Raw genomic sequence first — 14,329 nt, forward strand, 5'->3', positions numbered from 1 at the left:
ATTGATCATTTGGGTTTCACTATTACAGTTAGTGTTCTTCTGAGATTAGGTGGGTGCCAGTTTTTTCACACTATATAAACATAACACTTGTGGATATGTTTGTGTGCCAGTTCTTCTTAGAAAGTCATCTTATGTCTTTGGGCATCTGTTGCTTTTGTTGACTCAAGCGACAAGGTCTTACTGCTGAACATCCTGATTGCCTTCCTCTGATATCGAGTCATTCCTCTTGCTGTAATCTCACAGAGGGAGCAGATTCACAGAACCTAGATGCAATGGTGCCAGTTTGTTTGCTGTTAAATGTAGCTGGGTGTTGTCTGGGGACCAAGTATTATTATTATACAGTATTTATATAGCACCAAAGGGTTTGCTCAGCGCTGTACATTAGCGAGGGGGACAGAACATGAAACAAGACAGTAACAATACAATACACGAGGGGTTCGAGGCCCTGCTCTTTCGAGCTTACAATCTAGGAGGGAGGGGAAGGTGGTACAGGAGGAGATGGCTGTGGGGGATGGAGTGGTGGGAGGAGTGGAGGAGGTTAGTTGTTAGGTGAGGTCGGGTGTTAGGTGAGGTTGGGGTTGGCTTCCCTAAAGAGGAGGGTTTTCAGGGTGCGCCTGAAGGTGAGGAGGGTAGGTGACAGTCTGATGGATTGGGGTAGGGCGTTCCAGAGGATGGGGGAAGTCCTAGAGAAGTCCTGCAATCGGGCGTGGGAGAAGGAGACCAGGGAGCTAGAGAGTGGAGGTCCTGTGAGGAGCGGAGGGCACGGGTAGGGTAGTATTTGGGTATCAGGTCAGTTATGTAGTTCGGGGCGGCGTTGTGAATGGCTTTGTAGGTCAGAGTTAGCAGTTTGAATTTGGCGCGTTGGGCAATTGGGAGCCAATGAAGGGATTGGCAGAGGGGGGAGGCAGATGAGTCTAGCCGCTGAGTTTAGGATCGACTGGAGTGGGGATACATACCTTTTAATCAAGTGGTGTTTTGGCCAGTCAAGTGGTGTCATGGGTCTTTCCTACTTTTCAGCAGTGGCTGTTCCTTACTCATGCATTGAATGGTTCTTTTGTAATCACATGTGAGCGACATTCAGTACAGTAGTGCCCTGAGCTCAGTCCGTTATGTTGATGCACCCCTACTGGGGGCTCACAGAAAGTGGGTTGAATGCCACTGACCATCATACAGTCTGATAAAGGAGTGCCTTATAGTGCACAATTGGACTTTCTGCAGGAGACATTGTCAGACCAAATGTAAGTATTGCAGCAAAAGTGTTTTGGGTTTTTTTGGGTTTTTTTACTACAGCTGGGCATTTTTTTAACTTGGATTGCTAGTTTATGAAAAACGAATTGGACTTCCTTATTTTAGCATAGCTGCAGTGTTTTCTGTTTGTGTTTATAATTGCTTGTTCTTTTTACACATTGGTTATTTAACTGAACATGATGTCATTTTAATGTAACTGAAAGCTTTTATATATAAAATAATGTGAAGATATACTTTTTATAAGCGGGTATTGTGGACATTTCTTTGTATTGCAGAGCACTAAAGAATATGCAAATTCTATACAGTACCCATACAGCAGCAGCCTGGTTAATTTCATGTATGTTCATTAGGTGTGAAGCATTTCTCTGCCTGCTGTTAAGTCACCTTCATAGACCAATGGCTCAGCCTGAGGTTCTTTTTTTTTTTTTTTTTTTTAAACAGCAGCTCTTACAGGGAAGTCATATTTTTGCTAAATGATCATTATAACCTTCATTAGTCTTTTAACTCTTTAAAAGCAGATTTCACCTTTTACATAAACTTGCCCATGCTGAAAAGAAGCCCCAGTCGTTTAAAACACACAGTTTTCTTTGTAAAAATAGTGTTTAATGCAAACGTCATACCTGTAGGCCTTTTTTGTCACACATAAAGCTGGGCTGAAATACTCTCAAAGTTTAAATTCCTATTTTCCACCTTATTTCCAGGACTTGGGCTACAACAAAATGGCCACTGAGTCTTCTCCTTTGATAACAACTAAACTGACGATCTCTTTACTTGTCCTCAAAGAAGGAGCCTCTGTGGCCATCGTGTTGTATCCCAATATTTTTTTCAAATGGCACAGTGTATTTTTAATTACTAGGACCCCTTGTGTGTGAGGGCCAAGTTATGTAGAAAGAGAATTTTGCCTTTAAACACCAAACTAATATCAAACAAAGATACTAATCACCTTCCCAGATAATTGCATAAAAGGGAAAGACTCCGATAAGAGATGGAGCTTGGGGAAGCGATAATGAGACAATGTCTGTCTGCCAGCATCTGTTCCTGAGCTCTAAAGCAGGCCATAGACGGGTCGTTTATCGGCCAAATTTTCGTCCGTACGAAAAATCGGCCAATATTCATGTCTTTAGTGGGGCCAGCCCGTCGGCAGTTTTTCGCGGATCTTCTCATTTATTTTTATCGGTCATGCTGGAAAATTGGTGGCAGCATCGGCAACAGCACCGATCGATTTTTTGTTTATTGGCCGACAATTTGGCCGATAAACGGCCCGTCTATGGCCTGCATTAGAGCTCAGGAACAGATGCTGGCAGATAGACATTGTCTCACTATCGCTTCCCCAAGCTCCCTTTCAGCAGAGATCGTGTGATCGACATTTCATCCTTTTGGCCACTTGACACAGACCATTGGGGAAACCTTTCCCCAAGAGACCTAGGTTTTTCCAGTATGCGTTGTTTTGTTCAAAGTCTGTTTCAAGAATGGAAAACAACTGCAAAAATGGTCTGTGAAATAATATTCTGACACACCTTTTTACATTGCAACACTCCTTATAGATTGATATAGGGGATTAATTATAACTTTTTTTTTTTTTCTTTTTTAGAAGATAGTATGTTATATTTTTCATATTGACTGATTATCTAATTAACTTTTTTTTTTTTTTTTTGTGGGAGACATTACTTTTTTGAGCAGTTGCTAGCATGATAGGTGGAATTTAACTGACAAAACTGGTGAGACAAACAAAAAATAGAGACTCTGAACACATGCTTTCTCTTCGTATTAGAATCTTAGTTCTTTTGCGGGAGAGGACAGTCTCTTTAATCCTTCTTTTGGCCAGTCATTTTATGGTGCAGCCAAGCTGCAAATATTGGCATTAGTGTAGGTAGCCTTAATTCATGGGAATGAATAGGTCTGTTTTTATTGTACTGTATGTATGGTAAACCATAATAGGTTATAGTTAAAGTGTTACTAAACCCACAACAGTAAAAACAGTCTGTATATGCATGCTTGACATACTCACTGTGGAACCTAAGGGGTTAATCCTCTACACTGTGTAAAAAGGATGGTTGATCCTGTCTTCTCTGATTCTCCCCTTCTTTTACTGTCCCCAGTCCATCTGCTGATGGAACAGAGCCTTGGGGGCCAACTGCACATGCTCAGTTTGGTGTGTATTGCTATAGAATTTTTTTCCTCTTTGGGAAAGTGCATGTAATCAGCACAGGGCCAATTGGCATAGACAGAGGGTCAGGGGTTATGCAGCCACATAGGACAATCAGGGAGGAATGAAAGCTCCTTCTAGAAGCTTTAACCAGTGCTCTGCTGTACATTGATAGAAGTCACAAGACTGCTCTAACTACAAAGGGAAAAAAGGTATTTAGCAGTTTATACTTACTAAAAGAATTGAATTTCCATTTTCTGTGCACTGTGGGGGACCAAATATAGTGAATGCAGGGTCCTGGCTTTAGTGACTAATTTAGATCCTAGGATGCATGAAACCTGGGACATTATCTGACGTATGGCATCTTTGTGTCAACCTATTCAAAATGTAATGAGGAATCCAAGAGAGATATTCCAGATTTAGTAAAAACATTCATGTCATTGGTCCTCTTTATTTCCTATTTGAATAGGAGGATTGTGCTTGATCCATAACTGCAGTATTTGTATCCCTTTAAAAAGAAACAAATCTAACATTAGCCACAATCCAATTTTACTGAGACAAACAGATCTTGTTAGCAAAAACAGGGACCATTGCTTGCCAAATGGAAACACCTATTTATGCTTGTTTTTTCCTTACAGAGAAAGGTCTCATGTGTAGCGGCTTCCCCAGCCAGTAATGTGATAAGCCAAGCATTTTTATTGCATGTGCATGCTGACTGGTGTTTGTTATTTGATTTTCTTTTTACCTGGGGAAAACATTTTATTTTGCAGATTCTCTGGAGCCAGAGGGATCCATTACTGTCTCAATGGGTATTGACTTTTGTGATTCCACTCAGACTGCCAGCTTCCAGTTGTGGTACGTTACTTTACTGTAAATAAACACGTGTGTACAGTTCTGCTCCATATGCTAATGAAGGGAAAAAAGCAATTGGTTTTCCTGATTGCAGTGTTTATTTACTGTATTTATAGTTACCCAAATCTTGCAATCATACTATAGTGTGTTACTTTGCTTCTACAGATTTGTATCCCATGTCGATGTCTTTGCGATTTTAATGTAATGCCAGTTTTCTCACTTTGAATGCTTAGATCAATAAAACAGGCTATTCTCTACCAGTAACCCACCCCCTAGACCACTGTACATACAGTGGATATAAAAAGTCTACACACCCCTGTTAAAATGTCAGGTTTCTGTGATGAAAGAAAATTGAGACAAAGATAAATAATTTCAGAAATTTTTCCACCTTTAATGTAACCTATAAACTGTACAACTGTTGAATGACAAACTGAAATCTTTTAGGTGGAGGGAAGTAAAAATAAAAAACTAAAATAATATGGTTGCATAAGTGTGCACACTCTTAAACTAATATGTTTTTGAAGCACCTTTTGATTTTGATTCCAGCACTAAGTCTTTTTGGGTATGAGTCTATCAGCATGGCACATCTTGACTGGGCAATATTTGCCCACTGTTCCTTGCAAAAGCACTCCAAATCTGTCAGATTGCGAGGGCATCTCCTTCCTGTGCACAGCCCTCTTCAGATCACCCCACAGATTTTCGATGGGATTCAGGTCTGGGCTCTGGTTGTGCCATTCCAAAGCTAATCATCTTCTAGTGAAGCCATTTTGTTGATTTGGATTGTATGCTTTGGGTTGTTGTCATGCTGAAAGATGACGTTCTTCTTCATGTTCAGCTTTCTAGCAGCAGCCTGAAGGTTTTGTGCCAATATTGACTTGTATTTGGAACTGTTAATACTTCCCTCTACCTTGACTAAGGCCCCAGTTCCAGCTGAATAAAAACAGCCCCAAAGCATGATGCTGCCACCACCATGCTTCACTATGGGTATGGTGTTCTTTTGGTGATTTGCAGTGTTGTTTTTGCGCCAAACATATCTTTTGGAATTTATGGCCAAAAAGGTCAACCTTGGCTTCATCAGACCATAACACATTTTCCCCACATGCTTTTGGCAGACTTCAGATGTGTTTTTGAAAAATGTAGCCGGGCTTGGATGTTTTTCTTCATAAGAAAAGGCTTTCGTCTTGCCACTCTACCCCATAGCCCAGATATATGAAGAATACGGGAGATTGTTGTCACATGTCCCACACAGCCAGTACTTGCCAGATATTCCTGGAACTCCTTTAATGTTGCTGTAGGCCTCCCTGCAGCCTCGCAGGCCAGTTTTCTTGTCTTTTCATCAAGTTTGGAGGGACGTCCAGTTCTTGGTAATGTCACTGTTGCGCCATATTTGCTCCACTTGATGATGACTGTCTTCACTGTGTTCCATGGTATATCTAATGCCTTGGAAATTCTTTTGTACCCTTCTCCTGACTGATACTTTTTAACAATGAGATCTCTCTGATGCTTTGGAAGCTCTCTGAGGACCAGGGCTTTTGCTGTAGGATGCGACTAAGAAAATGTCAGGAAAGGCCTACTAAAACAGCTGAACTTTATTTAGGGTTAATCAGAGGCACTTTAAATTATGGCAGGTGCGTACTGACTCCTATTTAACATGATTTTGAATGTGATTGCTTAATTCTGAACACCACTACATCCCCAGTTATAAGAGGGTGTGCACACTTTTGCAACCACATTATTTTTAGTTTTTTATGTCAACTCCCCCCCCCCCCCCAAAGGTTTCAGTTTGTCTTTCAATTGAGTTGTACAGTTTATAAGGCCCATTAAAGGTGGAAAAAGTTTGAAATTATTTTGAATTATTATTATTATCTTTGTCTCATTTTTTTTATATTGCAGAAACCTGACATTTTAACAGTGGTGTGTAGACTTTTTATATCCACTATATATTATATATAGACTGGTGATAGGTGTGCATTCACACTATAGCATGCATTTGAGTATATTGACCTTTGAAAGTGTGGCACAAAATACTTTATGCATTTACTAATTTCCAGACTTTGAGTAGTTGTATTTTCTGGATAATAGATCCAATGTTTGCACGTAGTGATTTGATCATAATGTTATTTTAGTACTGTACACCTAGTACTGAGGTTTTTTCAATACTGTTTAGGTGAATCACCTGAGCAGTGTAACTGACAGGTGGCATGGGTGGTGTATTCTGTTGAATATGTTCAATCTGAACTGCTGATATGTGGAACATTGCTGATATTCATTAGAATCAGTGCTCCTGAGCAGTTTAGTGGCTTACGGTGTACAACTAAAGCCAAAACATGCTTTTTATGTGTTGGATAGAGCAAGGATGGATTAGACACTTTTCAGGGGTTAATTGTGGTCTGTTCCTCCTATCTGTGCCCCTGTTCACCCCCTGTATATCTCCTATTTATTATCACCAAGAGTGAAAGTGAAGGAAAATCCCAAATTTTGGATTGTCACCAGGACAGGAATAGGGGGAAATCTTCCAATGGTAACACTAGTTCTAGTTCCCCTGGCGACAACCGATCCCCCTCACTTTAGAGAGATTTATTCTCACATCCTATTTTGACTATTGTACAGGAATTAAAGGAAAGTCCCCTCACCGAGACACACATTTTGCCTTTATTTCTACTTTAATAGCACAGATGCAAGCAGTCACACCAGAACACTAGTACAATCCCAGTTCCTGTTCTCATGGTATAGTCCAGAAGGTCCCATTATTGTCAATACAACAGCTGATGGGAAGCTTGGGATAAAGTGTATATTTGCGATGTTATAAAGTGCCAACATTTCATATTTTTGATGTGTCTATTGTACCATGTACTTACTTGAAAAATAATCCTTTTCTCTTTGCATTGCTTTTTTTGTGTAAAATATTTTGTGATCCTACCAGTCCCCCTGCTTTCCTATTTCAAGCTGACCTCACTAGGCATTGAAGCACATCCACCCCAGTGTGATCAGCTTTCTTTTGTGCATTTTATTGGGGACACAGCCTGTCTGTACTCCAATGTCCAGACTTGTGCTGACACTCCCCTGCACATCTTTTTACAGATCACTATACTGATGTTTCTCTGCTTCCTGCTTACACACCCCTCTGCTCTCTAAGCCCCTTCTGCAGCTTAGAATAGAGGTCATGTGATTGCTTATAAAAAAAAAAAAGTATTCATAATTTTTTTAATAACTATATACAAGCATTTTGCATGACCAAAACTGAACATAAACTGCTTCAAAACTTCTATTTGACCAGTCAGCATAGTCATGAGCTCCATGGATATGGCAAAACATTTTGAAAAAAAAAAAATATTAGTGTAATTATACATGATTATTGTTTATATAGCACCAACAGTTTGTGCAGCGCTTTTAAGTGTGAGGGTAGATAATACACTTACAATATAATTCAATAAAGGAGGAATCAGAGAGCCCTGCTCATTAGCGCTTACAATCTAAGAGGGAGGGTCAAGAGATACAAAAGGTAATAACTGTGGGGGATGGGCTGATAGAGAAAATAAAAACACAAATGTTAGGAGGCGGCAGGATGGGGTTTTCAGGGATCATCTAAAAGTGAACAAAGTAGGAGATAGTTGAACATATTGGGGTAGGGAGTTCCATAGGATGGTAGAGCCTCAGGAGCAATCCTGGAGGAGAGCATGGGAGGACGTGACATGGGAGCTAGAAAGCAGGTGGTCTTTGGAGGAATAAAGAGAACCAATATGTGGTATTTTGAGACTAGGTTAGTGATGTAACTGGGGGACAGAGTTATCAATAGCGTTATAAGTTATTAGTATCTTGAATTTAATTCATTAGGTATGCATAAGCCAGTGAAGGGATTGGCAGAGAAGAGTAGCAGACACTGAATGGTTGGATGAGTCTGGCAGCAGCATTTATGATGGACTAAAGAGGGGATACCCTATGTAAAGGTAATTCAATGAGGAGTGTGTTGCAGTAGTTGAGGCAAGAGATGACCAGGGAGTGAATTAGAAACTTTGTGGTGTCATTGGTTATGAAGGGGTGTATTTTGGAGATTCTGTGTAGGTTGAGGTGGCAAGCTTTAGACAGTGGTTAGATGTGGGGCTGAAAGGATAGCTCAGAGTCCAGGATAACGCCTAATGCCTTGGCATGCAGGGATGGGTTGATAATAGCACCATCGATCTTGACCGACAAGTCAGGGGAAGATGCTCGGGGTGGAGGAACTATGAGCTTGGTTTTTGATCTATTAAGTTTGAGGAAGTGGTGTGACATCCAGACTGATATGTCTTTCAGAAATTTAGAAATGTGTGTGGGTACTGATGGTGTGAGCTGAGGATAGATTTTGGTGTCATCGGTGTAGAAATGGTATTGGAAGCCATGGGAGGCTATCAACTGACCCAGTGAGGAGGTATAGATCGAGAATATGAGAGGTCCAAGAAAAGAACCTTGGGGGACCCTGACGGAGAAGGGAAGAGGAAGAAATAAAATTTTAGGTGACGCTGAAGGTGTGGTGAGTTAGATAGGATGAAAACCAGGAATACAATATGCCTCAAATGAGCAGAGTGACAGAGAAGGGAGGTGAGTGAAGTATCTGAAAGGTGTTACGTGGGGCTAGACGGATTCCCACTCCACCTCCCTTCCGTCCATTGAATCTGGGGGAGTGAGTCGAGAGAAAGATGGGAAAGAGGGAAGCAGGAGAAGCAGTGTCAGCTTCATGAAGCCAGGTTTCGTTGCGGCAAGTGGATTAAAGGAGTTGGTGTTAAAAGAGGTCATGGTGAGTTTGTCACAGCGCTGGCATTTTAAAGGGCTCAAGAGAAGGGGGGGCTGGTTTGGAGAAGAGGAGGAATGGATACTAAATTGTGTGGATTACGGCTGCTGCCAGAGGGTGCAGGGTGATGGGAGAATTGGGCATAGTTAAATGATGGAGGCCCAGGGTTTGGGATATATCTCCAGAGTTTAGGAGGAGCAGAAAGGTGAGGGAGGTAATATGTGAGTGCAATTTACATGAAGGAACATGACCCAGTGTCCTGGAGGTTTTATTACCATGTGGGTGTAAAATTAGCAGGAGTTGGTGAGTGCAGTAATAAGTAGAGGGAAAAAGTGAGGGTGATATACTATTTGTGTGTGTGTGTGTATATGTATGTATGTGTATATATGTGTGTGTGTGTGTGTATATGTATGTATGTGTATATATATATATATATATATATATATATATATATATATATATATTTGTGAAGTGGAAGGTAAATGATTAATGGCTTTCCAAATTTTTACAAATATCTGAAAAGTGTGGCATGCATTTGTATTCAGCCCCCTTTACTCTGATACCCCTAACTAAAATCTAGTGGAACCATTGCATTCAGAAGTCACCTCATTGGTAAATAGGGTCCACCTGTGTGTAATTTAATCTCAGTATAAATACAGCTGTTCTGTGAAGCCCTCAGAGGTTTGTTAGAGAACATTATTAAACGGCATCATGAAGGCCAATGAACACACCAGACAGGTCAGGGATAAAGTTGTGGAGAAGTTTAAAGCAGGGTTAGGGTATTAAAAAATATCCCCAGCTTTGAATGTCTCACAGAGCACTGTTCAATCCATCATCTGAAAATGGAAAGTGTAAGGCACAACTGTAAACCTACCAAGATATGATTGTCCACCTAAACTGACAGGCCAGGCTAGCAGAGCATTAATCAAAGAAGCAGCCAAGAGACCCATGGTAACTCTGGAGGAGCTGCAGAGATCCACAGCTCAGGTGGGAGAATCTGTCCACAGGGCAACTATTAGTCGTGCACTCCACAAATCTCGCCTTTATGGAATAGTGAGTGGCAAGCCGTTGTTGAAAGAAAGTCATAAGAAGTCCCATTTGCAGTTTGTGAGAAGCCATGTGGGGGGACACAGTAAACATGTGGAAGAAGGTGCTCTGATCAGATGAGACCAAAATTTAACTTTTTGGCCTGAAAGAAAAACACTCTGCGTGGTGGAAAACTAACACACTGCACATCATCCTGAACACACCATCCCCACTGTGAAACATGGTGGTGGTGGTAGCAGCATCATGTTGTGGGTATGCTTTTCTTCAGCAGAGACAGGGTAGCTGGTCAGAGTTGATGGCAAGATGGGTGGATCCAAATAATGGGCAATCTTAGAAGAAAACCTGTTAGTCTGAAAAAGACTTGAGACTGGGGCAGAGGTTCACCTTCCAGCAGGACAACAACCCTAAACATACAGCCAGAGCTACAATGGAATGGTTTCGATCAAAGCATATTCATGTGTTAGAATGGCCCAGTCAAAGTTCAGACCTAATTCCACTTGAGAATGTGTGGCAAGACTTGAAGATTGCTGTTCACGGACGCTCTCCATCCAATCTGACAGAGCTTGAGCTATTCTGCAAAGAAGAATGGGCAAAAATGTCCCTCTCTAGATATGCAAAGGTGGTAGAGACATACCCAAAAGACTTGCAGCTGTAATTGCAGCGAAAGGTGGTTCTACAAAGTATTGACTCGGGGGCTGAATACAAATGCATGCCACACTTTTCAGATATTTATTTGTAAAACATTTTGAAAACCATTTACCATTTTCCTTCCACTTCACAATTATGTGCCACTTTGTGTTGGTCTATCGCATAAAATCCCAATAAAATACATTTACATTTTTGGTGTGTGTGTGTGTCTGTGCACACATCAACCATAACGTTATGACCACTAATAGGTTAAGTGAATAACATTGATTATCTTGTTACATTGGTATCTGACAGTCAGTGGGATACAGTATATTAGGCAGCAAATAAACATGTTGCCCCTGAAGTTGATGTGTTGAAAGCAGAAAAAATGGGCATCGCAGTTTGTGGTGTATGGGGCTAGGTAGCTGCAGACTTGTCAGAGTGCCCATGCTGACCTGTGTCCACAGCCAGAAGTGCCTACAATGGGCATGTGAGCATCAGAACTAGACCACAGAGCAATGGAAGAAGGTGTCCTGGCCTGATGTTTTGAAATCATGTTTTGTTTTATGTCACGTAGATGGCCAGGTACATGTGCATCACTTACCTAGGGAAGAGAATACACCAGGATACAGTAGGGGAAAAAGTCAAGCTAGCAGAGGCAACATGCGCATTTCTTACCTAGGGAAGAGAATACACCAGGATACAGTAGGAGAAAAAGACAAGCTAGCAGAGGCAACATGTGCATCACTTACCTAGGGAAGAGATTACACCAGGATACAGTAGGGGAAAAAGGCAAGCTAGCAGAGGCATTGTGATGCTTTGGACAGTATTCTGCTGGATGGACCTTGGGTCATGCCTTTTATGTGAATGTTACTTGACACGTATCACCTACCTGAACATTGTTGCTGACTAAGTACACCCCTTCATGGAAACTGTATTCCCTGGTGGCAGTGGCCTCTTTCATCAGAATAATACTCCCTGCCACACTGCAAAAAGTAGTTTGAGAATGTTTTAACAACCACAACAAGTTTGAGGTGTTGACTTGGTCTTAAAATTCTCCAGTTCTCAATCCAGTTTAGCATCTGTGAGTTGTGCTGGAAAAACAAGTCCAATCTACGGAGGCCCCACCTCGCAAACCTTAAAAGATCTGCTACTGATGGCTTGGTGCCAGATATCTCAGCATACCTTCAGAGGTCTAGTGGAGTCCATGCCTCAATGGGTCAGGCCTGCTTTGGCGGCAGAAGGGTGACCTAGTCAATATTAGGTTGGTGTCCATAAAGTTATGGCTGATCGGTGTACATACAGTATACTCTGTGTGTGTGTGTATATATATATATATGTGTGTGTGTGTGTGTATATATATATATATATATGTGTGTGTGTGTGTATATATATATATATATATATGTATATATATATAAAATGTATTTACTTACAATATTTTTATTATTTTAATAAATGAAATACCTCGCTGCTGCTAAATAAATGGGTTCCTATGCATAATTGTAAATCTAATTTAGAAATTAGAGGCAATGTTAAACAGCTTATTGATGGGACAATTTGACTTTTCCTGTTTTGAATAAAGGATTCTTACTGTAATAAATAGGAGCACTGTACCATAACAAATTGATTTTATGCAGATCATCACCTTTATGTTTGGGGAGGTTTGCAATATCAGATATAAAAAAAAATGATTACTTATTCTACCATTCCAAAGTAATTGTTTATTATTTTCCTATTATACAAACACAAAGGATCAATAATACTGAACCGCCAACAGTGCTATAAATAGATTTCCTTCAAACATTGCCCGTATATTAGTTTTAGCAATCTGTGGCAATGTTATCTCAATGACACTGCTGCAGCCAACCTTTTCTGAACCTATACTGTGTGAGATTGTGTATATATGTATATTCAATAAACTGTGTGTGAATGTATGTATACGAGTGTGTCTGTCTCTCTCTCTCTCCCTCTTCTCCTCTCTCTCTCTCTCTCTCTCTCTCTCTCTCTCTCTCTCTCTCTCTCTCTCTCTATATTAAGTCTTCGAGTTGCAAACATGCATTCATATGCCAGGTTGTTCTGCCGTGTACTTTACTGTATAGTACAATAGTGTACAGTGTTGATTTCAAGTCTAGGATGTCTGGAAGCAAGCATAAAAGCAGTGGTTTTGTCTGGTCACTCCATGCCAGCCCCTGTATGTCTGCTTTTGTATTTTATTTATTTATTTCAGGTACTTATATAGCGCCGTCAATTTACGCAGAGCTTTACATATATATTGTACATTCACATCAGTCCCTAACCCTCAAGGGGTGTACAATCTAAGGTACTGTACCTTTCAAGGTACTGTAAGAGTAAACATCCTTTCTTTACAGTATTTCTTGTGTTTGTTTTATGCATTATTTGTGGGAAAAGTATTATAAACCTTACTTTGTTGGACTTGGAAACAAATTCCCATGACAGAACATACTGTTTTTTATATATATATATATATATATATATATATAGAAAATTTCCTGTTGTGGAATGCATGGAGATGAACATGTAATACCATGAGGCATCCTACCTGCTCTCCAATGTGCACCCAGCTGCAGTTGGTGTGCTACCTGTTGTTTTGATGTCTCCACTGACTACAATGCTTTTTGGAGCTGCAGTTCTCTGTGTTTTAATGTGTGCTGTAGTGTTAGGTTGATTCTATGTCTGTCTTTTATGTTGTTGCCATCTGTGTTCCCTTCATACCTGCACATTTTGGAGAAGGCAAGGTTGGATTGAGGGGTGGGGTAAAATGTTTTATTTAAGGGGATTAAACGTTTGCATATTTGTCACCCTGCGGAAGTTGATCTCTGGCTTACCAAACCTTTGGGGTTTTTTTTTTAAACAATAAGATAGCAGTTTTAATACCATATTCAAGAATACTGACTTGGCCTTTTAAATTTTAGTGTCCAGTTATTTCATACACCAGCCTAGACTATTCACATGTGTCTATCTTCAAATACATGCATGCCAGTACATACAGCGGCTATAGAAAAGAATCACCCCCCCCCTCCCCCCTTTTAAAATAAGCACATTTTGTTGCTCCACAGCCTGAAATGAAGAAAGAAAGCTGCACTCAGTAAAAAAAAAATCAAAAACAGAATCACTGAATTGGAAAAAGGATCACTCCCTTGTGTCAAATATTTTGTTGAACCACCTTTTGCTTTAATTACAGCCTTTCGTCTGTTGGCATATGTCTACTAATTTTGCACATCTAGACTTTGCAATATTTGCACACTTTTCTTTGCAGAACTGCTGAAGTTCAATTTGATGGTGACTGTTTGTGGAGTACAGTCTTCAAGTCATTCCACAGATTTTTAGTGGGGTTCGAGTCCGGGCTCTGACTAGCCCAATTCAGGACATTCTCCTTTTTCTCCTTCAACCATGGTGTGGTAATTTTTACTGTGTGTTTTTTGTCATTGTCATGTTGGAAGGTAAACCTTCTTCCCAATGACAACTTTCTGGCAGAGATCAGCAGATTTTTCTTCAGAATGTGGCGGTGTTTTGCCACATCCATTTTTCCTTTTATCCTGACAAGTGCTCCAGTCCCTGCTGCAGAGAAAAACCCTATAACAGGATATTAAAACCTCCATGCTTTATTGTAGGAATGGTGT

At 40.5% G+C, this 14,329-nt stretch overlaps 1 protein-coding gene across 1 annotated transcript in view; it reads left to right on the plus strand.

Annotated features, from left to right (window-relative positions):
- The window catches only part of LOC149448799 (AP-3 complex subunit beta-1-like), a 229,597-nt gene that overhangs the window by 154,591 nt on the left and 60,677 nt on the right, over positions 1–14,329 (plus strand). Inside the window, exon 12 of the mRNA XM_089694209.1 lies at positions 4,165–4,249. Coding sequence (XP_089550335.1) covers positions 4,165–4,249 — 85 coding nt within the window. The remainder of the gene's footprint in view (positions 1–4,164; positions 4,250–14,329) is intronic.

Source organism: Staurois parvus, unplaced genomic scaffold (assembly GCF_062004578.1).
Source record: "Staurois parvus isolate SC_StPar_1 unplaced genomic scaffold, SC_StPar_1.0 ptg000656l, whole genome shotgun sequence".
Classification (NCBI taxonomy): Eukaryota; Metazoa; Chordata; class Amphibia; order Anura; family Ranidae; genus Staurois; species Staurois parvus.